The sequence below is a fragment of the Venturia canescens genome, chromosome 8 (genome assembly GCF_019457755.1).
Source record: "Venturia canescens isolate UGA chromosome 8, ASM1945775v1, whole genome shotgun sequence".
NCBI classification, from domain to species: domain Eukaryota; kingdom Metazoa; phylum Arthropoda; class Insecta; order Hymenoptera; family Ichneumonidae; genus Venturia; species Venturia canescens.
The window spans coordinates 22276811-22300983 of record NC_057428.1 but is presented as its reverse complement, the minus strand read 5'-3'; the positions used below and the strand labels follow the sequence as shown (position 1 = coordinate 22300983).

Genomic DNA, 24173 nt, shown 5'->3' with positions numbered 1-24173 from the left:
ATACTTTTCTGATTTTTGCGCAGGCGCATTTTTTATTGTACAGTCCGAATACTCCGAATAGAAAATCATTTCTTGAAGTGCAACGTTAGTTTTTGCTGCAAGCTAGTTTTTTTGGTAGACTGTACCGACAAAGCAGCAGCTAACACCAGCGGAACGCCGGTAGCAGAGTTCAGCGAGGAGAAGTAGCAGCGCCAAAGTTTTACCATTACTGTAGATTATCAATATAATGCTCCGGGAAGAAGCTTCTTCCGCGACTTGGAGATGTTACAAAGCACCCATGTGCCGTATAAAAATAGATTGGAAAGGCAAAACTGATTCGTGTGGATAGAGACATACAATTACTTAAGGTGCGTTCATGGATTCTATATTTGAACCACTACGAATGCCAATCCTATCGTTCGAATAGTATTCCAATGTTGTCGCATAATTTTTGACGCAAATATAACGACTCCTTGAATATGTGCCTCTATAGAAGACTGTCTGAAAGGGCGCGCTCATCTATCTTGAATAGTTTCGTTTGAAAAACGATCTCGTCGATTTTGGAAGGTCATGCACGTTTACCAAACTTACCGTTGAGAACACCATGCGAAGCTTTTCCAAATGAAACGATGAACGATGAAAGCTTCAACTTTTTTATTATAACAATAGTAGTCATATATTTTTTTATTCATATCTTTTCTCAAGATATACATTATATACCTCTAAATGAGATACAAATGAAGGAAAGATCATGTAACGTAACGTTCTTGCGCAATCTCTCGAAACAATGAGACTTTTCAACAGCCAACGTGATTTTCTCCTATTTATAAGCGCACCGACAAATTATTAACACCGCTTTTAGAATGTGCGATGATTACGTCATACCGGTGAATATATATGTAACTTTTTTTGTAGTATGACACCTGGCTTCTTTCGTCCTCTCGATGATGAGGAAAAAAAAAAGTCGTTGGCAAAACGCCGCGCTTCGTTTATTATTTTTCTAGTCCTTCGGACCTTACAGATCAAGACGTTGTAAACTCGTGAGCGCGTCCACGGGCCTCTCTTTAAAGGTTGGCCAATGGCTATGTGTGTTTTTAACGATTTTAACCGTCGTTCTCGTCGTCATCGTTTTTGAGCCTTTGTAAAAATTCTGAAGGAATACCCATGGCTGCCAAATCATGGAGAGGTCTATTACGGAGGTCTTTGACGTAATAATTGAGCGCCTCCCAACATATTTCTTGAAGTTTCGGTATAACGAGCCATGTTGAGTGTATAGCATCCGTTCTCGTTACCTAGAACGATAAGCCCACAATATATCGATATTCACACGTCATTGTACGGTTGGACAGTTATGACACGATGCATATTGGCTGGTGCTGATTTGGGAGCCTGCCGTCACAAGGAGAACAAAAAGGTAAAGGGGAAAGTAGGGAAAAAGAGACTACTCACTCCATTGGGTATTGTTTTGATACCGCCGAAAGTGTACATTTTACCCTGTGGTGTTAGAGCCACGGAATGAAAATACAGAGGGCTCTGAAAAAAGCACCTCGCGACACACGTCCATTGGAGTTGACCAAGATCGAGTCTCCAGATATCTTGAAACTCTCGGGAACCCGAGTAACCGCCTGATATGACGATCGATATCTCGCCAGTTTTTTCGTCCGTGTATTGAACCGAACCGTGGCAACGGCGAGCCTCCGGATATCCATGGTTCCGATCCTTCACAGCCGACAAAGTCATCCATCGGTTGCTAGCTAAATCAAACGCTGGTATATCCTGCACGATACAACGGTCTTGAATTATTCGACGATTCCTCCCTTGCCGAAATGTAATCAGCCATTTTTCCTACTTCTCAATTGAAAATTATCAATAAAAATTGTAACTCTATGAATAGGCTGAAAAGTTTTTTTTTTTGTTAAAATCAAATTTCTGATGGGGAAAACTTTTCAATTAATATATCCCATGTCATTTAGCAATCTTGAGAAAAACATTCTTTGTAGCGGTAAAGCTCATTTTAAAGTATCGAAAGAAAAGGTGCCAGGCGTGGATGCGGGACAAGAACAAACCTTGAAATCAAAAGCTTCATATGCCGTACCACCGCCGAGAATGTAAATCACACTTCCGTCAAAGGCTATTTCGTGTCTGTATCTGCCTTTGGGCTCGCTAGCGTCGCCTCTGCATATGTAGACAGCCTCCCATTGGTTGGTTCGTAAATCATATCTATGAATATCGCTGGTATATTCGTATCCGGTTGTGCCACCAATGGTATACAGATACGGTCCTTGGGTAAACATAGCCTGACCGTATCCAGCTTGCGGTAGGGCTCCCCCGTAAGGTAAAAGCCGACTGTTACCATTTCGCAGATTCCATACATACAGCATGTTACTACAGTTTGCTCCAAAAGGTACGCCCGTACCACCGTACACTACTAGGGTGCGATCTTTCAGAAGCATTGCGCTCGACGCAACTGTCGTGGGCATACTGTTGTTACTTGGTAGTAAGCGCTTCCAGCGTTCCGTCGAATAATTGAACTTCCATAACTCTCGAAAGAGCGGTCGGTTCTCGAGCCAGTTTTGGTCGTGTCGGAGGTCCGGATCGTTGTCAGGAATGCACGGATTGAAACCACCAAACGAGTACAAGTATTTGCCGTCGCACACAATTCGGTGGCCACTCCGACCCCTCGGTCGCTCTTGGCTGTGCGACTTGTGCTCGCGTAGCACCAAGGGCTGAAATTCGTACATCCCACCGTTCTTCGACATTCCTCAAGCCGCCCACAAGTTTTATTTTTTATTACTAAAATCGTTATTTTATCGTGAGTTTAACGGTTTTTGTTATATCTTTGAGGTTATATGTCGTCCTTCATCAATAATCTCTTTATACGTTTTTTCTATTATTTTATATTACCCTTTCTCGTCGATGTTGTCTTCTCCGGAACGTCTCGAAAATTCACTATCGAACGATCTTTTACAAAATACAACAAAGTTAAGCAAAAACGTCCGTTGCTATTTCCGTGTTGATTTTTATTTGCTCATTTTTCCGGAGATGCTCCTTTGTTTAGTTATACGTTATACGAAGAAGAAATGATAATGATAATAATAATGGCGGCAATGGCGCCCTTTAGCGAGCGACACAAAGGGTGCGTTCCAATTATCGCCCGAGCACCGGCCACTAACTGTGGATAGGGTTTTGGGTTTTGCGGGCGTTACGGGCGATTGGAAAACGCACCTAAGGAGACTATATAGGGAAAGAATCATAGTAATAAAATCATTGTCGTCGTTGGTAAAACTGACCGCCATGGCGGCGGAATCGTGGATTTAACTTTCGCGCCTGTCAAAAATTGTTGAATCAACGATTATGAGTGCTCGTGATCGAAAATACTAATATGTATTGTAATAATATTCTCCAGCGATGTAAAACCCTGTGCTTCGCACATTCAAAGTATCAGCTGATCTCCCCTCGTATGTCGCGCTGCTAAGAAAACCATAGCATCCGGGAAATTGCCGGTTCATATACTCATGTCGAAAGAAATTTTTTCTCTGTCACAAATTTTTTTTTGCGTGACATGAATATTTTAAAATTATATTGATAACTATAGCTCTTGTGATCACAGTTACTGTTTCATAAAACCTTAACATATCAAGCGGCCCGGATAAGCCAGTAGCATTTTCTGCCGCGTGTAAAATCATTAGCTTACGTGGTGTAATGGTTTAATGACAGGCTCATACTCATCGAGTCGGCGATTAAATCCTCTTTTGTTTTATTTTTTTTTCATCATGGATAGTTATTGTTCTTTGACTGTAGCAGAAATTTAAAAAAATCAATTGATTTTGTTGAATTATGTTTTTTTTTTATTCATTCATATAAAAAATTACTGCAATATGTTAATTTATTTTAACAGCAATAGCCTCTGTGTCAGTGTATTCCATTTTAACAAAGATAGGTTAGACCCACAAAAACTATCAGCTGGCAGCAACGCGTGCGCGTGATAACGTGTACATAATGTGCATGCGTTAACCCGTACAGTACCTACAACAGCGCCACTCGAGAGGAACCCTCTTTTCTGACACTTACGAACGTGCCCGATTGCCGAGACTGGACTCCTTCCCTAATCTCCTTGGATGTGACGAATGCGTAATTCGGCACCAGAGTGCGCTGATTTCTGCGCTAAGAACCGCGAATTTGCGAATTTCGTACTTTAGCATTTCATACGGATTTGATAATTTGATCATTGAAATATTAATAAATGAGAAGAACGTGACGGACTTGGGTGACTAATATATAAGTATAACATAAACAATAACCGCTAGTCGATAAGAAATATGAACGTATTGACTAACTCATTCTTATAGTTTACATTATAATAATCTCCATACGTTGAAATGTATCGAAATAAGGCTTTCTTTGATTTCTTATATAAATAGTTTTAATATCCCAATACGATACTTTTACCCACTTTCATCTTATAAATATTAGGCTAGGACATATCCTTCGTCACTCTTATGCTAAGGACCTAGAATAATAAGGGCATTGTGTGGTTGCGAAGCGAGCGTGTGAAACCGAAGCGTGGGTCGCGAGACCCCAGAATTGAATGAGTGGGAGGATGAAAACCAGCGTGATTGGTCCGCGTATGAGCGGAGCGTACAGAGTCTGCGCGTGAGAACCAAAAGATTTGTGAGACTAAAAGTCGAACGGAATAGAATTAGAGAGAACATTGTTGTCAGCCGAAGAGTCAAGACCCATATTTTCGTCAATATATTCATCAAACATTTAAATCTTTGTCTTGAGTTATTGAAGAGAAATTCGCAAGGCGAGTTGTTTCAACTCCTTATCAATCGAACCCACCCCCCAAAACTAAATCATTCGAAATAATAGTTACTATAATTCCCGCTCGGAGCGTTACATGGAGCGACAACTGACGACAACCGTCGATGGTGCGGCGTTTTCAGGTACTATTGGTAGATTCGAAGAATGTGGCGCTAATTTTGTAAAATGTATACAATACGAGAAAAGAAGTGCGAGAGGAATAGAAAACTGTTCACCGTGTATCTCCTAATTTCAACTTCTTCCTTATACGGGGGAGCATCAGTTTTGTTAAATAGCAGAAATAAACAAGTAAAGTTTCACGTTCGAATGATTAATTTAAATGCTGGAGTATTGAAAATTCGTCGCAACATTACACGGCTCACTCAATTTCGTGTGCTCGAGAAACTATTTTTTTTGACAGTCCCTCGCAGCAGGAATACTCCTTGGATTCTTGGATTAGGGCTCAGTGATGCAAATCAACAACGCCGCCGCCGCCGCTGCTGATATAGACACATGGATGGAAAAAAAAATGATGTAACAGAAATGAATTTTATCAATCACTTTTTTTTATTATTCTCGAGCAACTATCCGATACATTGTTCGTTTGCGTATCCGTCGAGCGCGAGCTTTCGCGTTTACCGCAGTGAACAACGCAGCGCTGCAGAATTCCGTGAAGTAATGAGATATAAGTGGATCTAACGAATACTCTACCCTCTTGTTTTTCTCATCCGTATATGTATTACTGAAAACTCTTGTCTCGATTTTCCCTCTCGTTACGAGGTCTAAAGAGGTGCGCGCGATCGCAAGACGATCGCTTCTTTCATTTATTTATTTATTTATTTATTTATTTATATATGCACCGTTGGAACAGCGAATAATAAAAAATGTTGAGATCGAATCGAGGGGTGGTGGTGAAGTAGGACGAGCCTATATAGCCGCCGAATAAACGGGAGGGAAACGAGACATCGATCGATACGCTCGATAATGTATATGAATTGGTATGGGCCCGTTGTCGAACCTCGAGGTAAATCTTACCTGACGGTGCTGGCAGTAGCATCGAGTATAGTAGACTTTTATTAGCCATGAGATAAAATTTACCGGGAGGCGGAAAAACTGGGCTTAGAAAGCGTTAAAGACCCACAAAATTTCGTACTCAAAGTCCCTTACGACACCATCAACGTGATTAGATACTAATCAGGCACAAAGATTAGGGAGCTGCTCTCGTTCGATTCGTCACAGATGATATTTTCTTTGGATTCCATTTATTTTATTATTGTTGTTCTTGTTGTTGTTGTTGTTGTTGTTTTTTTTTTCTTACGGAAAAGTAGCGAGATAGTAAAATATGATATTTCGTTACACACAGAGAACCAAATAAGCATTCGCACGGTGACCATTGTGCCGATTCAGCCAAAAACTCGTCAATGAATATCTCGCTCTTCGCCCCCCCCCCCCCCCCCCCCGTCTGACGCCACTTGTGCCGCATTTTTTCAATCTCATATCCAATAAAAATTTTTAATCTTTTCATCAATAATGACAATTAATCCTAAACATATAGAGATAAAATGACGAATCGTTGGCTTTTATCGCACGACGCCTCCGATCGGTTAATACCAATAACTTTTCCGAGTCCTTTTTATCGGTTATATTCACTCTTTCATCTTGTTTCCTTTCTGTTTCTCTCTTTCCTAATGATCATTATTAAAATTAATATTGTTTCTCGGTCCAGCCACACACTCACCGGTCCCCGAGCAACAGCACCCTTCCACGTCCAGTATTCTCTTGCGTTCTTGTCGTTTTCCACACGAACCACGATAAGACAAATCATTTGTATACTCGAAAATATGATAAACGAATAGTAAATACAGAGAGCCAAACAGTGAGGGCGAGTGCTCGATGACCGTGACGGTAGGTCCAAACAATCGCCTGCCAGAGGGCAAGGGACCGATCAGGGTCCAACAGCGATACAGAGCTGTGATTGGTTGAAACAATATGTGGATCGTAACTCGCGCATTTCAGGAATCATACGACGTTGCTCGCCCCGTTATTTGCTTCCTCTTTTTAAACTTTTGATCTAACCATTTCCACGATTAACATCAACACTTTTCGGATGATGATAGAGATAAGATAAGAGAAAAAAAAAATTAAGAACTCGCGACATCGAAAGATTCCTGAAATAGCAAGCTATGCCCCCGTTATACTCCACGAACGAGTGTATTTCCTGTTCGAGAGAGCCAATTATGCGCGCACGATCGTAAACAAGAGAAAAGGATGAAGAAAGAAGAGGAGTATAAAGAATTTGAGGAAAAAACGATACGAGTCGGTCAATATCGGTACACACTCAACGAATAGCAACCATTTTTTCTCGTATTGTTTCCAACACTAGTATTTTCGTATTCGATGATTTTTGCCAAGCGTGTTTTCATCTTTTATTCCGTTTTTTCTTTCGCTTCCTTTTATCCCTTTCTTAAATAGTTCCGCAAGTGAATTTTGAGACTCTAAATAGTAAACTGACTCATCGAATCATAGGATTCGAGGGAAAACAACCCTCAATCAAAACTCAAGGGACAAGAGGGATAGTGAGAGAATTATAATAAAGAAAAAAATAGCGGACTAATAAGGTAAAGTGTATAAACTATTACGGCGAGAGGAGACGAAAATAAAATTCAGCATTATCGATTTATTTGCGATTGAAGAATTATTAACGAATTGCTAATTTTTTAAACGAATGGAACACGACCGAACTCTCCGTTGATAAGTGATTGGATTAATACGAAAATTAAATTCTCCCGGAAAACGCAACGATGCGAAAATTTCGAAACGCGAAGAGTAATATTTTTGCCGACAATCTGACTCGCCTGTACGAATGCGTCCACCATCCTTTGTACTTACCACAGTCAAACGAGTAATATTTATCACGGAAGGAAAAAATTGGGCGCGAAGAAAAAAAAATTCTTGATAATGAGAAACTACTTTTCGGAGGCCAGAAATTCGCGCGAGATTTATAAAAAAACAAACGGTAAACTTTAGCTGTAAAATTTTGATCTGGCGCGTATGTTCGTCATCCCGTTTGTTCTTCATTTTTATTCCTTCAACGAGATGATATTTATCGGTGCTTTGATTTTTCAACGGTGTCCAGGGACTCGAAGTATTTCGGCATTCGCGGCTGCTATTTTCTCTCCAACGCGGCGAGGCAAACTCGAAACTCAAACGAAGCATCAAAAATAAATACTAATACGGTAGATGAACCAACTATTTGATAAAATTGGGGCAAAAAAAATACAGCGCGATGAGAGAAATAAAAGACACAGCCCGAAATTGGATAATGCACCGATGGAGGTGAGGTAGCGGAGAATGGGTAGGTGGGAAATCGAAAAGTTGAACGATGATGAAACAGAGACCGGAGCTTTGCGAATGTTACCCCATAACCGATGAATAATCTGCCTCGATACGATATACGCATATATATATAATATATCCACGTATTCGGACATTTTCACACGCACGCACGCACGCACACACCCACCCACGCATGTATATAATATATATATATATATATATGTGTGTGTGTGTGTATATGTATATTAGATACAATAGTAATAATGAGAAAAAACATAAAAATTTGCTAACTTTGTGTTAACTCGTTGGAAAGAAGATGCTGCTGAACGAGGACCCGATGTTTTCCTCCCCGTGTCTTTCGGTGCCTCTTTTTTCCTTCTTCTATTTCTCTTTCTCTCCTTGAAATTTTTTCTAACTTCGCAACGTTGATCGGAGTGGCGGCTTCGCTTTGATAAAAGTGCATAAGTGCGTTATGATCCTGCGAGCTTGGAAAGAGCTTTATTTCGCGCAGCTCACGTGTCTCATTTTGAGTTTGAGTTGTTCCGTCCGTTGCTTTCGTGGTTATTGATTTTGCCTCGTTCTTCGGTCGTTAATTTCGTTTACCCGGTCCGATGAAGGATGTTGGCGTTGATGGTCCGACGAGAGAGAGAGAGAGAGAGAGAGAGAGAGAGAGAGAGAGAGAGAGAGAGAGAGAGAGAGAGAGAGAGAGAGAGAGAGAGAGAGAGAGAGAGAGAGAGAGAGAGAGAGAGAGAGAGAGAGAGAGAGAGAGAGAGAGAGAGAGAGAGAGAGAGAGGGTGTATTTAGTTATTTCAGGGACGAGCCCATAGCACAAAGTGCAGCGGTGGATTAGGCCCGTCCGACGGGGGCGATCATCTGAAGCGTGGATGCATCATCGGAGCTAGCATAGGTGCACCGGGAAATCCCATGGGTGCCGCAAAGGCAGGATGCATCGCACCCGGTGGCAGAGCACCTATCATTCCTGCAAATTTACAACAGGCCTATCATTTAAAAGTCCGAATAAATCTTAAACAAACAAATTTTATATATATATATATATTTGCATATATACATGCATACACGAGCGTGGACAACGCGCTCGAATTCGCATCTATATACGAACGAATTGGCTTATCCTCCTTTCTTTCCTCCCTCTCGTTTTTTTTTTGCAATCCTCCTTCGCTCTCTCCTATAGGAATATTGCGCCCGCTTTTCTTTCGTTTTTAATCATCATATCCAATTCCATTCACCATTCGCTTAAAGATTTTTCTTAGATATACTTACGTCACGCGCTCGAGTATATATACGCAACCCCTCTCTCGATACTACACGCACGCACACATCCACACACACATGTTGCAACATTCATTCGGATTCCACCAGCTTAAGGTGATCTTACAGCTGATAGAGGCTGGTAAAACGTGAGAACAACGCGTTGCATACTTTCCTTGGACGCAAATGATATTTTGACAAAACAAAAAATGTACAAGCTCTTTTCATCAACAGGACTGATAGATCACCTCAAGTTTATATTATGTACTCGATATATTTGGACGTTCCAGTATTCATCTCTTATTTCTTTTTTTTTTCATTATATCATCAACGAAGTGTCCTTTATATTCACACTAGTGCCAAGTATTCCTAGTTCGTCCTGGGATCGATGACAGATGACAGTGGTGATATGAAAGCACCGTAAATTATTGTGCGCGAAGATCGAAGTTGTGTTAGTTGGTAGCCACGACCGTAACGCGGGGCTTTCTTTAATTTTTATCTTGTTATTCTATAGTCTCCCTTGGCCCGAATTTTCACCATCCATCTCGTGATTTTTTGTTTTTTTTTCTTAATTTTCCTTTCAAATTCATTATAACGCTCCGAAACGAATGATTTCTCCCACCCACCTACGGTCTCGTGTTGCTACTGCACTCGGACAAAAGCGGTACGTTACGAGGACGTTTAAGTCATGCAAAAATGCTCCTCCGGCTGTTGTGCAGAATTCGTACGATAGTTTTTATAGTATAATAAAGATATATAACACATCGATATCACAATAATTCCACAGCAAACCCATATGAGAAACAATAATCGAAGAAAGTAAAAAGGATGATATCTGATGCTACCACACACAAAATTATATGTCATTGAAATGTATATATATAGGGGAGACCGAACGATACAAAACGGGGCTACCCCACGAAATATTCTGCTTTTTACAAAATAATTTAAGAAGCTTCATCTATTGCGCTTACTTTTAAACAGCACAAAACCTACTGTAATTTTTTGCAATTTTCTAAAAAAGAAAAAAACATTTCTTCGAACCCCCAGCAGATGACAGAGTTTCCCAAAAAATTGTTCAACTTTTTTTTTCCATTCCACTTTTATTATTCAATGGACCTCTTATTGATTGCTTTTCTTGAAAAACAATCGGAAATAAATTAGAATTACTTCGCAATATCTCCTTTTTTCCAATATTCATTTATCTTTAGATACCGAAAATTGCAAGAATAAAAAAAAAAAAATTCTGCAGTTTTTGAAGTACTCCTCGTTTTGCCTCGATCTCCCCAATACGTGTGCACACGCGGTCGTGTATGTGTTTGTGTGTGTGTGTGTGTATACAAACGCTATATCACTAGTATGAAAATGAATAAAATTCCGTTATTTGTTCCGTTATCACCCCAGGTCGATCGAAAAAAAAAAATCATTTTTCTGTCAATCGCGTTTTCATAAAGACTATGATAAATATAAATGACATCGATTGTGCCGAAGAAATATTCAAATTTTCTTTGTTAATGTGAACAAACGATCGAATAAGCCAGACATTTGATACGTATTATTATTGAAAGAGACATAAAGGATTTTTACACAGAGAAAGAATAATATAAGAAATTACGATGGAATCATGATTTCTGATACATGATTCTTCCAAGAATTTTGAATTTCTTCTTTATAAAGTCGATCATCATTCAAAATCGAGCGAAAAATTTTGTCAAAAATTCTTGGAGCGATGATACGGCAAAGTAGAAAAATGCCGCGACATTGTTTTTCGCTATATGATTTTCTTCCCGAGAAAAATAAATTGGCATTAACCACGCAACATGTAAAAAGCAGTCCTATGAGTGATTTCTCTAACCCAATGAGAACGCGAATAGTAAGCGTCCAGTGAATCATCACATAATGTACCTATTTCCGTTATTTTCCCGTTATCTTCAACACGTACGTTATATAATTGAACAAAATAAATAGATAAAAATACTAATTTTAATAGTAAAAGTATTATTAGTATTAGCATTAGTGTTAGTATTAGTATTAATAGCAGTAGTAGTAGTAGTAGTCGTAGTAGTAGTGGCAGTAGTAGTAGTAGTAGTAGTAGTAGTAGTAGTAGTAGTAGTAGTAGTAGTAGTAGTAGTAGTAGTAGTAGTAGTAGTAGTAGTAGTAGTAGTAGTAGTAGTAGTAGTAGTAGTAGTCGTAGAAGTAGTGGCAGTAGTAGTAGCAGTAGTAGTAGTAGTGGTAGTAGTAGTACTACTGGTGGTCGTTGTATAGTAGCAGCGGTAGATATAATAATAGTAGTAGAACAGTAGTGATGTATGTAATATATACTTGGTACGTGAAATTGCTTTTACTTACTGTCGTTTGGCTCGATTTGATTGAATTTTGTTATCTTTTGCCTACACAATAATGCTATAACGGTTATGGGATATATGATGATGATGATGATGATGATGATGATGGTGATGATGGGGAAGATAATAGTACTCACTCAAAGAAATATTATCCGAACAGGTAAATTCTCTGAATTCGAATGGGGAGAAAAAAACCGATACAGTTGCAAATAAATATTTCGGCATACGTAGAGGAGAATGATAGCGAGAGTGGAGAATGGTTCAAAGAAATTAAACAAGGTCCAAGTGAAGAAAATGAATTATCAATTTGATTCCCATAAAATCTATGTTCCTTTCACTCAGGAACGCAATAAAAAAATTGAATGATAAACCCGAGTGCTGCTTTCGACAAAATGGGTGCTCATGTATAATTCTTCTTTCAAAATGTGACATTTGTGATAATGCCGAGAAACAAAGATTACCTAATTTTGCATAATGCGTATAACAATTATTACGATGAATCGTAACATGGGTGATGAATGGAAACGATAAGAGAATCATTGAAAATAATGATAAATCGAATGAAAAAATAATGAATAGCACGAGTATTATAGTAATTAAATATATAACTGAGGCCATGTCACTGCATGCTATTTGCTAAGGACCAACCTTTTGTTCGACTTTTTTATTTTCGTACTTGCGAATTGAACACGCATTATATGGTTAACCAGAGTGTGCGCGGCCCTAGTAAGATGGTCGATTTCGGAAACTCAACGAGGAGTGATCGGGACCGCGCCCTGCAAACGCGCACCGTTCAACAAACGTTCAAGAAGAATAAAGATTTATACAGCGCAATAATAAAATAGAGGTGAGATGAAAAATAAAGAATTAACAATAATTACTATACAATCAGTGGAAGACGTTGAATCAAACGGCTGCCTGGAAGGATGCGAAGATGTATATCATACGTAAATACCAGCGACATCCAATACAAGAGAAATAGAAATAATATGAGCAAACGTATTTGCATTGGTGGCGGTTATGGGAAATTATTCTCATTATCTAGTTCGATCGATAGAATGAATGGTACAAGAGAAAACTATTCAACCATACGCTCTCACATATTCGCTTCATTCGTACAACTTTCGTTCTTGATTAAACATCAGCGAGGATAGGACTGGTGATTTCATGTTTTCTGGTGCTTTTTCACGATGCAAGATCTGTTGCGGTGGAATGCAGGGAAAACAAATGAATCGATTCATCATTTTCGAATAAAAATACGAATAAAAGATGAAAAAATAACAAAATGGTACGTTTTCCGTTGGTTTAACCTATTTCGTTTTTTTTTCTGGGTCGAAGCACGAGATAAATGACGAAAAAAATGGTGGACTTACCTGGTGGCAGGCCCATGGGGGGCGGTCGCATCATGTTACCTCCGTGGATGAGAGCAGGCGCGGCGAGGGTCATGGTAGGTCTCATCAAGGGAGCCATTAAAGCGACCGAACTAACCGGCATCGCGGCCGATGCCGGTACCATTACGGTTTGCGGTGGTCTCTGAAATCTCTGTTGCTGTTGTTGCAACGCGCTTAACGCTGCCTGCTGTCGTTGCTGTTGATCCTGGAATGCAGCAGCCGCATTTGCCGCCGCTTGTTGTTGTTGTTGTTGTTGTTGCTGCTGGTGTTGTTGTTGTTGTTGTTGTTGTTGTTGTTGTTGTTGTTGTTGTTGTTGTTGCTGTTGCTGCTGCTGCTGCTGCTGATGATGATGATGATGCTGCTGTTGTTGATGATGATGCGCTTGCTGCTGCGCTTGATGGTGTTGCTGTTGTTGATGTAGCTGCTGCTGTTGTTGCTGCTGAGATTGTACCTGCTGCGATTGTTGTTGTTGATGCTGAATCGCTACTGCTGCAACCGCCGCTTGTTGCGACAACGCTTCTGAATGAGCGTTACGAGCCACTTCTTCGTTCGTACGACGCTGATATTTCGGTAGTCTCGCTCTTATCTCTTCCTAGAATTTGCATGCCGAATAAAGAGATTTTCTAGTCGAATCTAATGGAATCGTTATGTTCGTTCCGAAACGAAGCGAAGCCGATAATGATATAAAATAATTCTACATTAGCTGGAAATACTCACAAGACTGAGATCTTCGGGCGGATGAACTATTTTACTCGCGGCTCCCGTAGTTGCAATAAGATTGACTTTGGCCTCGTTACCGGTGCTGTTCGTATTCGTTGTTGCGTTCGCCTCGTTTGAACCACCATATGCAGGGAACGTTGGTTTAATGGGTCCAATCGAACTGCCCGCCATTGAGGTAATAGGTTTGAAATCCGCTCCTAGAGCAGCAACGTTCGCTCCGGATGATGCCGCCGTCGAGACTGTCACACCGGTACTTGGGAATAGAGGACGAGATGGCATCGATACGGTCGGTTGCATACCCGGTGGCATACCCGGCATTCCTGGCATCATACCATGGTGTCGGAACGTTGACCTTCAAATTATATTTATAAGAATATCTCAAGTTATGCATAATCATATCGTTTTGTAAAATTTTTCAATTCCCCAAATGGTTCTGAAATTTTTCAAAAATAAGAATGCGTTTCGTAGATTATTTCAGATATGAGGTAATACTTTGTGATTAATGAAAATTGATTAAAAAATTCCATCGCATGCAAATGCAGAGTTGGAAACGAAATGTTGAAAAAATTGGTATTTCGAAATCACGGCTCAAATAGAACAATCAAAATGGTTGTCACTGAAAATTCATAAAAATCACGATAAAAAGTCAAACAGAATATGGTCTTACCCGGGTCCCATATAGGGAGGTCCGACATGGCCCAAATGACCCATCATGGAATGCATGGGTGGACCGTACTGTCCCATTTGGGGCATACCCGGATGATGAGTTTGCATAACAGTCCCCGTTGGCATCATGCTCGAATTTGAGGGTATCGCCCCTGGCGCGGAACCCAAAAGGCCCTCTGGCTTGGATTTCTTCTGTGCCGGTTCCTCCTCCCCGGAACTAGGCGAACCGGCTCTACCTCCGTTCCTTTGTTTTTCATGTTCTTTCGCGTCATTCGGTGGGATTCCTTCCATACCATAGATCTCTATCTCTATATTGCTTCTGTTGGGTAACGAATTTGGTACCTTGTCTATCGCCTCCTTGTGCACCTTTTGTTAAAGTTAACCGATTTGTTTTAATATTATTTGAAAACATTTCATTTTATTTTAAATCAAAGCTTTTCTAATCAATCTTGGCCAAACTTAGTGGAGTTAGTCGCACGATTGTCTCGCTGACGGATTACTTTGAGAAATTTAAAAAATGCAATAAACATCCTGAATGAAAGGTGATTTATAAAATTTCTAAATTTTAATGATTTTGAACGAAATCAAACCAAATATATTGATCCTTCTCGCACACACCTCTGCCATTTTTCGGGACATCTATGAACAAGGTCCCGTCTATTTACAACATGTAAAATCATGCAAGATATTGTTTTTACAAGAAAAAGTTTAAGGGCTGCTAAACCCTGGGTGTACAAGAAAGCTTAAAAATAAAAAATATCAATTTCAACCGATTTTGGAAATGGTGAAAAAAAGCTTGATAATTGACCTTCGCCAATGATCTTCCTCTCCGGTGGCTGAAATATGAATATATGATTAACCCTTCGAGTACACACGTCAGGCCTAATTTCTGTAAGAACACACACGAAAAGTCCGGGCGCTGTTAGACCCCGGATGTACAAGAAGGGTTAAAAAGAAAAAAAAAGTTCCGTGTTAAACAAAACGGTGACCGTACAGTCAGGAGAAATTTGAACGGCATTGATGTCCCAAATAAATATTCGAGTCTACTATAAACAATCGTTGTATTTCCTCCGGTTGATAGTTCAACCGAACGACGAAAAAACTTGAAAAATTATTTGAACGTCATTGGTCCGTCGAGGAGAGTCATTTGAGCTTATTGCTTCCCAGCTCAGTCCACTATCGTATGGGTGAATAGAAATGAGATCGATCGAGTAACCGACGTCGTTTGTCAATTTTTAAATACTAGTTACCTGCATGCAATGTATACTCAGTCCTGGGCCTGTGTAAAGCTTTTTGTGACAAATGTGACACTTGAAATGCTTGGCCTTCTGATGTTGTATTAAAATCTTTTCATCGTCGAATTCACGATTACAATACCTGTAAATCGATTCATTAAGGAAAATCACTTATTCAGTTAATATTACATATTATTAAAACGATTGTATCTTGCTGGCTTATAAGAGATACACTTTTGACTTATCGGTTTAGGACGTCACTTGTAAACATCATGACGTAACAGAAGTCTTTCGCATATTTATACCAATGTATGTGTGCATGTGTGTGCGCGAAAGGCGCGCGCGAGTGGGTATTTTTGCGTAGGGGCAATGATTTCGAAAGCATTAAAACGAGAAAGCCTCTTGAGCTTGCGAAATATCAGTATTGCGTTCTAAAAATAAGATTGTTAAAAAAATAGGTTAGAACTCGTGAAGTTAACAATATCGACACTCACGCGCAATACCATTGAATTCGGGTGGAAATGAGCATTAGAAACAATAAAAAGGATACCAGCACCAGGGCTTGGACTGCTTCTTTTTCTTACGTCCCATTTTCGATCAACCACTTCGTGCAAAAGACGATTTGTCCTAATGACAAAATAATTTTTTTGTTATGAACTGGCTAGTCGTATATTTGAAAAATATGTACAAAACCTCGCGTCTGTCTTTTCTAATATCACCACCAATACTACGTACAACGGGCCCAACGGGGGCACCCGAGTGAACACACGCGTAAAAAACCGATACTACAAAATGGCCATTACTGCCCGTCCGGCCGCAGCAGCAGCAGCAGCAACAAAGCGACCCGGACCGAACGAATTGGTAACGCCCTCAAGTAGACATTGTTTGAAACGGTGCAATTTCCGCCGCCATATTCACTACAAGCGGTTGCTTCGGACTCAGCCGTCGAACCTGGAAGAAGGTTGACGTGTTTCCGTGTTCCCACGGAAACTAAATAAAAAATAAACGAAATAATTAAATTTTCATTGACTCCTCAAAACATCAAGAATAATAAAATGGAACCATTAATAACACAACCGGCCAGTTTCAATGATTGAACAATGAGCATTACAACGATTAAACCAAAAATTAATAAAAACCAAAATAAATTACATATTAAAATTATAAAATCTAAATAAAATTACACCAATTTTTAAAGAAAAGACACATTAAATTCTCCTGATTTCTATATCTCTCGAGGCTAATCCAGCTTAGAGGGGTATAATAATAATAAAGAGAAGAGGAAAAAAATATCAACATAAAGACAATATGACATAGCGTATGTTTAGAGAGATGAACAAAGGATGTAATTCAGTCTCGGTCACGGTCTCGGTGTGCCTTGTGACTTCCCTGAATTGCCTATTCTATTGTTTCTTCTCCTTTGCTCAACAACGCAGCATATTCAAATGATATAAATAAATACAAATTCAAAAACAATACATATATATAGAGGAGCTCACACCAACCTCTGAACAAATCGACTCTTGGCCGAAGCGGTGTATATTACCAGTGGCTAGGCTGACACGGAAGTGAGCCTAGCCAAAAAGTTGAAGATGAAGATGAAGAAGCGGTTGTTTTGAATATCGAAGATATTTATTAATAAACAGCAGATATTTATTAATTGGACACAATAATAATCAGTTTCATATTTAATAAAGTCGCCGAACTTGTTTCTGTTGTTAAATATCGAGAACTGTGAAACTCGGTATAAGAAAAATGTCTTTTTTAAATTTTGTTTTTTTTTTTTACGTTATGTATTCTCATTTATATTATAATACATGAATCATGTGGTCGTAACATATATATACAAGGTCGGGCATACTCGGATATAAATTCTCTATGACGGAAAAATAACAAATGATGAAAACGTCTTCCCTGAATGTGCTAGGGATACTAAATAGCCATTTCAAACCTTTATATGCGTATCGTCCTATATTTTCGTTCAATTGAACGAAAAAACTTAATTTCTTTTGACTCACGTGCGATCGCGAATGGATAACAGGATAATATTCCTCACTATTGGCAAAATTGAGTTTTCTCCAAAATTTGAGTATAAAATGAATATTTCCATTGATTTGTTTTGATTTTTTTTTTTTTTCGGAAAAAAAATATATATATATATATCAGCAATTACATGCATAAGTTGAGGCCGATCCCAATTGAACAGATGATATTGGGGATGCGGAGCGAAATACACCGAGATTGAAGTAAACTCATATGAATATTAAATTCATTTATTCCATGAGACTTTTTTCTGTTGTCCAAGTGCAGGAATGTTTGGAAAGAAACGCGATATTAGTATAAATGAGAAACAATTGTTTTTTCCTATTATTGTGAAACTGTGTGATCTTTACCGAGGTACTAGTTCGATTCGTATTTTTTCGACGCTCAGCGTTTTCTTTTATTTATAATAATATTGTGTTTTTTGGCAAATTTATAACATTTTCGCTGGCATCTGATGAACTTTCGCTACTCTCTGCTCATAATTGTTGTATGAGGACGCAGCAGCGAAGACATAACTGGCGATTGGATTCCCAGGTTTTCGTCTATACTGTACACATACATTAGCCTTCTTTTAGCCGACACGCTTGTCAATGTTTATCGGGTAAATCCAGTCTAGCTATTCTTGAATGAATCCGATGACGCCATTGTTCGATTTTAGCAGGGAAAAAAATGAAAACACTACTGCAGTCTTGCACCATTTTTTCTGGTGATTCGAATTCTTACGAGTGCTTTCTGGATTTTTCAAAAATGGACTTGTGAGGTATCTCAAAAGCAGGTATCGATCTTTGAGGTTCAACAATGTTAGAAAAAAGTAGTGACATCGGATAGATAAAAAACAATTGTTTTTTATTCACAAGCTTACCGAAAGTTGCCATTGAAAGTATGAATTTTAAAAAAAAAAAAAAATTAAGTTAGGATAATACATGAAGGCCTCAAATTTTTTTTAATCTCCCATATACACAATTTTGGGTTTTTTTTTGAAAGAATCATTTGACGATTTTCGAATTTTTAACAGACTATTTCCTTTCTTGCGCTATCTCGTTTGTACATTCATGACTGAATAATGTTAACGATTTTATAGAATGGAAATTAAGATTGGGTGCCGTTGTTGTGTCGCGTTGATGATATTTTCTGATTGATTGATGAAATAGGAAAAAGTTTAAAAAATATCAATGCTGCGTACAAATTTATATGGCTCGTCAATATTACCACCGTAATTATTTCGTTATCCGTTTTATTACACTAGGTGAGGAGCTGGAACGTATTTTAGAAACAATAAAAAAAATGTACAATGTCTTCGTAAATCGGAGTTTAAATAATTGTTTCGGACGAGTTTTCAGGTTTAAATGCTACCGGGAATTATTTCAGGAGGCGATTTTTCAAGTAAGATTTTTAATAATTACCAAAGCGGGAATACTCATTGTTGTTAAAAATCTTTTTTGTTTCAATGTCAGTATAAAGAAGAATGAAGAAACGCAGCCTCGGTTGTTATGATCCCGAAGTATCATGCCTGCCGCTTTCTCGCTCGCTTCTTGTTTACTCAATTGAACCATACAAAAATGCTGTACGCACGACGAAGATTCGGAGAAACAAAGTAAAAGGCGGCGAATGATCCACCAAGCAATATAAAAATTTAACGTCTGGCATTTTTTAGTTTGGCATACGTGCTTCGTCGGGTGCTGAATATGGGATAATTGTGCTATCGTCAGCTAGAGGCCATTCGTCGATTCAACGGCATATCGCTCTCGCTGTCGCTCGAACGTGTCGCATAGTCGTACGCTTCCTGATCAGAAAATGGAAAATCGACTTCGACCTTGACTTGCACCGAGTCCCTCGGTCGTTTCGTTCCCTGAAAAGAAAACAAAAAAAAGCGTAAAATAGAACATGAATATTAATAATGTAAAAAAAAAAAAGGAAAATAGGAGATAACAAGATCTTACGCTATGACGACATTGTTGCGTTGCTCGTCTTTTTGATTCGTTAACGCGCGGTGGAAATTTTTCCGCGGTTACCCTTCGTATATCAAAATCCTGATCAACCTTCGTTACCGTCTGAAGCCTTTGCTGCTCCGACGTGACATATAAATCGTTCGGTTTGTGATAACTATTGTGAGTCTCGTAAGCTCGTTTACTGCAGAACAGAGCCGAACACATTGTACACTTGATCAAGTCCTCCGGCACTGCGTCTCTTTCCGCCTGCGAAATAAAATTCTCATCAGTAATTCAGTAGATGTGTACGAAAAGCTTGAATTCAATACGCGAATATCGAGATAGTCTACCTGCGTATGTACTCGCTCGAGGTGTTGCTGTAAATTGAATTTAATGACGTACTCGACCCCGCACAAGTGACAATAGTAAACACTCAACGCGTCGTTCATCGAATTTACTTTTATTTTGTTACTCGGTGGTGGTGTTGGAATCGGCTGTAGCATTTGTACGATCCTGTACGAAACAAAATGTTGGCTAGATGCAAAACACCATTTAAAAATAAATAGATAACGCCAATTGAAGCACCATGCTGATACCTCTTGTGAACGGATCGATGGTGGAAATCGAATGCCTTCTCGTTATAAAAAAGACCGTCACATTCTAGGCACTTTTTGTGTGGTTCTATATTTGCTTCGTGCGGATCGTGCGTCTCCATATGTTTATCTCGGTGAATCTGAAACGAATTTCAGTCAGTCGCTTTTTTCGACTCTACTCCTTCATTCGTGTGATTTCTCTTGCCTCGTCGAATGCCATCGCAATCTATTAGTGCGTTTACATTCTTCGTTAATGTACCTTCAATGGAAATTGTTTGCCGCAAAAGCAACAATAAAATTTTGGAGAGTCCGGATGCATCTTAAATCTGTGCCTTATCGTCTCGGTAATGGACGTGAATAACTTGTCGCAAACATCACACTCGAACTCCGCCTTTGGCTTTGGCACGACCTTTTTCATTCTTCCATTATTGTCTATTTCGTTATTCGCATGTTTTCTATTATTGAAAAAATGTTAAACATTATGAAAATAGAATAAACGGGAAGATAATACTTGTGCACTCGCGTATTGGTTCTTGGTTGCCTGAGGGGGAAACTTGCCTGAAATGTTCGCGCAAAGCTTCCTTACTATCCAACTTTGCCTCGCATAATACACATTTGTGTTCTCTCTTAGGAGGAGTAATCTCTTTACGGCGTTCAAACTTTCTTAACGTTTTGCTGTAAAAATACATAGGTATTTTTAAAATATAAGATGGTCCTATTCCCAACCTCCCTCATCCAAGTATTGGCCAAATTTTACTTTGAATCCTTTTTAGTTATTATGCTTGTTTACCCTTGATACAGATTAGCAAATTGATCTGCCTGACGGCAGTTTATCTCTTCAAACGGTCCTTTTTTTTCTACTCTTTAATCTAAAATAATGAAAAATTTTCGCATTTTTTCAAAAGCACATAGTATCCGTCTTCGAAAATATATGAGACTCCTTTGTACTCTCGAGTCTACATTTTTAAACAAACGAAAAAACCAGAGAATCATTTTTCAAAATTTGTCGGATCTTTTGTGCTTCTGTAGAACAGTCTGAAATCAATTGATCCAATAGGTTTCAACAAGCTTTTTATTATAAATATTGGTTTTTGGAAACAATTCTTTGAAATTACGCAACCAATTGATTTTCAATAACAAAACATTCGGTTTCTGATCATTCTCCGTATATATTATCTTAGGGCTGTATGATCATCTATAATCTTGTTTTGAAAATGCGATTTTTTAAATTAAATAAATCTGGACTGGTCAGAGTTTTTGGAAAACTTGTTCAGATTGTTCAAAAATAAACCAGCTTAGAAAAAAAAAATATATTTACAGTGACTTGAGAGATCTTTTCAAAAGTATGTTTTGTGGACGGAACATTTACAGTCTGATAACTGCAATGTAGGGCACACAACTTCCAACAGGATTACAAATCAATTCAGTTTAGTTTTTGGCAGTATAGACAATACATGTGAAAAATAGTCTTATTCTATAGGAGAGATTCCAATATTGTCAATATTTTAATACCTCTCAAGGTGAGCAGAACTCATATGAAAACTTAAAGCCACAGAGTTGTAAAAAACAAAGCCACACTCTCCACACTTTCTGTGCTCAGCTTCGTTATTTTCATCCTCGTCATGAGAAATAATGTGTTTGTCTCTGTGAATCTGCAGGTAAAAAGTCATGCTTCAAAAGAACAATCGAAGAAAACAAATTGGTAAAATTCAGAATTTACATATTTCAACGTGATTTCATAGACTTTAAGAGTATGGATCGGTCACCTAAACTTTTTTCAGATCTTCAAAATAAGAATCCAAAGTTTGTTTCAAATTCATTACAAAAAAGCTCTATCAGTCCATGCAAGGTCGTGACAAAAATGGGCTGACAGAGCTTTTTTTGTAATCGGTCAAATCATGTGGAAAAATTTCAATTTTGACATTTGCGGCTATCTCTCTTGTACTTACAGCGGCAAGATACCAACTGATCCTACTCTTAATTGGTATTAAAATCTTACCTTCAGTGGGAATTGTTTGCCGCAGTAGCAACAATAATATTTCGATGATTCAGGATGAACTTTGAATCTGTGTTTTATCGTATCGGTTGAAGATTCAAATATTTTGCCGCACATATCACAAATGCAATCCGCAGACGCCACGATTGGCTCAACACGTCCGGCCTTGTCAATTTCATTGTTTGCATGTCTCCTAAATAGTTGTAAAATGAAAATAAGTTAATAAAATTGAACTAATAGTTGCAGTTTTTTCAATGAAATTAAGAGAGTTGAGGAAAGGAGTGGTACATAATAAAAATGACCTGAAGTGTTCTTGTAGAGCTTCTTTGCTCTCAAGATTCGCGTTGCACAACACACACTTGTGTCCCTGTTTTCCTGACATATTTCTCAAAGAAATAATGAGCTAGACTATCTTGTATTCTCAGTCATCGTTGCACCGACGACAACGACGATGATCTGTCTCTATTGTGAATGTCAGCTAACGTTCGAAACTCTTGCCTGTTTTCTTTGACCTCTCTTTATATCGAAGTTCGTTTTTTTATAAGATCCATGGATTATCCGAACCCGAACCTTTATTTAATCACCGACTATAGTTTACTAGAGTTTATTTCGTTGTTAATTTTTTACTGTAAACAAAACAAACAAATTCTCGGAACCCAAAATCATAAAATTATTGTCGTAACAACATTTGCCATATGATAATGACCTTTCGCCATCTTGTTTCTCACAGTACTCATCATCGTGTTCGTAGTTTCGTAGTTCGTATATGAGATGCGATACACACACACACACATCATTCTACTGGTCTCTTAGGCCTGCTACACACGGTCAATAATATTGCGCAATATAGGTGATTGCACAATATTATTGAACGTGTAGATGTAGTATTGAAACATTGCGGAATCATTGAGCAGAAGTTTGAGCTATCTTAAATTTATGACGCACTACACACCATACAAACTTATTGTACAATATTACTGTGCAATATTATTGACCGTGTGTAGCGGGCCTTATGTTTTTGTTCCGGGCGGTTCCGGGGATTCCGGAGTTTCGTCTCTCGGTCCGAGTCGATGATGCATCGTTATATTGATTTGGTACGGTCGGCAATGTGGAATACGTTGACTTGTCGGTAAAGGATGACATGGGGTACATTCTGCTTGGACGCTGACAGCGTTAATAGCGTTATGCCCGTTTTCTTCAACGTTAATCTGAGGTTAAACTCGGTTCATTCTATCTCGAAACTATATGAAAAAAATTGAACTGAGTTTGAACCTTGAACCGCGTCGGAGAAAACGGCCATAAAACGTGTTCGATTTGAAGTGAACGCGGTGACGCTGGTTGCGTTCATATGTCATGTTCGAATTGGTGCGATTACAAATTGGCGGAACCAAAAAGTGATCTTGTTCTTTTTCAATTACTCGACGAAATAACACTGGATTCATCGAAAAGTGAAGACAGCGAAACAAGCAGTAGTACGATAACAGAGACAACAAACGATTTTCACTGTGGATGATGTGTTTAACGACTTGGAGCGTCGGGAGCGTTGAGAACACAATTCTAAACGCACCCATCTAAACGCTTGTAGCGTTTACAACGCCAAGTCGAACGCAAAATAGCGCTATTAACCCTGTCAGCGTCCCAGTAGAATGTACCCGATGCATAGCAGCAATAGCAGCAGCAGAGGCTGTATTTTTCAAACCTACTGCCAGTATTACAAGCTTTGCCAGCAGGTTTTGGAATATGGCTGCGCGCTGCAGTCTGTAGTATGGTGAAAAAATTTTGTTTTTATCACGTGCGTCGTTTGCATCGTTTTGTTAGTCACAGGTCATAGGATGGTCATAGGTTGAGGGATGGAGGGGGGAGAGGGTT

At 38.9% G+C, this 24173-nt stretch overlaps 3 protein-coding genes across 4 annotated transcripts; all 3 read right to left on the bottom strand.

Moving 5' to 3' along the window:
• Nucleotides 1-616: 616 nt before the first annotated feature.
• Nucleotides 617-3043, bottom strand: slim (scruin like at the midline). The gene is made up of 4 exons (XM_043426369.1): nucleotides 2884-3043; nucleotides 2046-2772; nucleotides 1429-1755; nucleotides 617-1271 (listed from the first exon to the last, which is right to left on the bottom strand). The coding sequence occupies exons 2-4, from the start codon at nucleotides 2736-2738 to the stop codon at nucleotides 1083-1085; spliced, it is 1209 nt and encodes a 402-aa protein (XP_043282304.1). The 5' UTR covers nucleotides 2739-2772; nucleotides 2884-3043; the 3' UTR covers nucleotides 617-1082.
• Nucleotides 3044-5326: 2283 nt separating this feature from the next.
• BuGZ (Bub3 interacting GLEBS and Zinc finger domain protein) lies at nucleotides 5327-17278 on the bottom strand. 2 transcript variants are annotated; one of them, XM_043426367.1, is made up of 8 exons: nucleotides 17250-17278; nucleotides 16480-16734; nucleotides 16295-16371; nucleotides 15760-15886; nucleotides 14511-14875; nucleotides 13841-14195; nucleotides 13106-13715; nucleotides 5327-9097 (listed from the first exon to the last, which is right to left on the bottom strand). In XM_043426367.1, the coding sequence occupies exons 3-8, from the start codon at nucleotides 16333-16335 to the stop codon at nucleotides 8988-8990; spliced, it is 1608 nt and encodes a 535-aa protein (XP_043282302.1). In that variant the 5' UTR covers nucleotides 16336-16371; nucleotides 16480-16734; nucleotides 17250-17278; the 3' UTR covers nucleotides 5327-8987. The 2 variants fall into 2 exon arrangements, with proteins under 2 accessions (XP_043282302.1, XP_043282299.1); XM_043426364.1 differs by having other exon boundaries at nucleotides 16295-16734; nucleotides 17250-17277.
• Nucleotides 17279-17857: 579 nt separating this feature from the next.
• On the bottom strand, nucleotides 17858-23101 carry LOC122414781 (gastrula zinc finger protein XlCGF26.1-like). The gene is made up of 9 exons (XM_043426368.1): nucleotides 22607-23101; nucleotides 22308-22497; nucleotides 21821-21960; nucleotides 20867-20983; nucleotides 20568-20763; nucleotides 20312-20448; nucleotides 20066-20228; nucleotides 19728-19982; nucleotides 17858-19636 (listed from the first exon to the last, which is right to left on the bottom strand). Exons 1-9 carry the CDS (start codon nucleotides 22684-22686, stop codon nucleotides 19493-19495), a joined length of 1422 nt encoding a protein of 473 aa, XP_043282303.1. The 5' UTR covers nucleotides 22687-23101; the 3' UTR covers nucleotides 17858-19492.
• Nucleotides 23102-24173: the final 1072 nt, after the last annotated feature.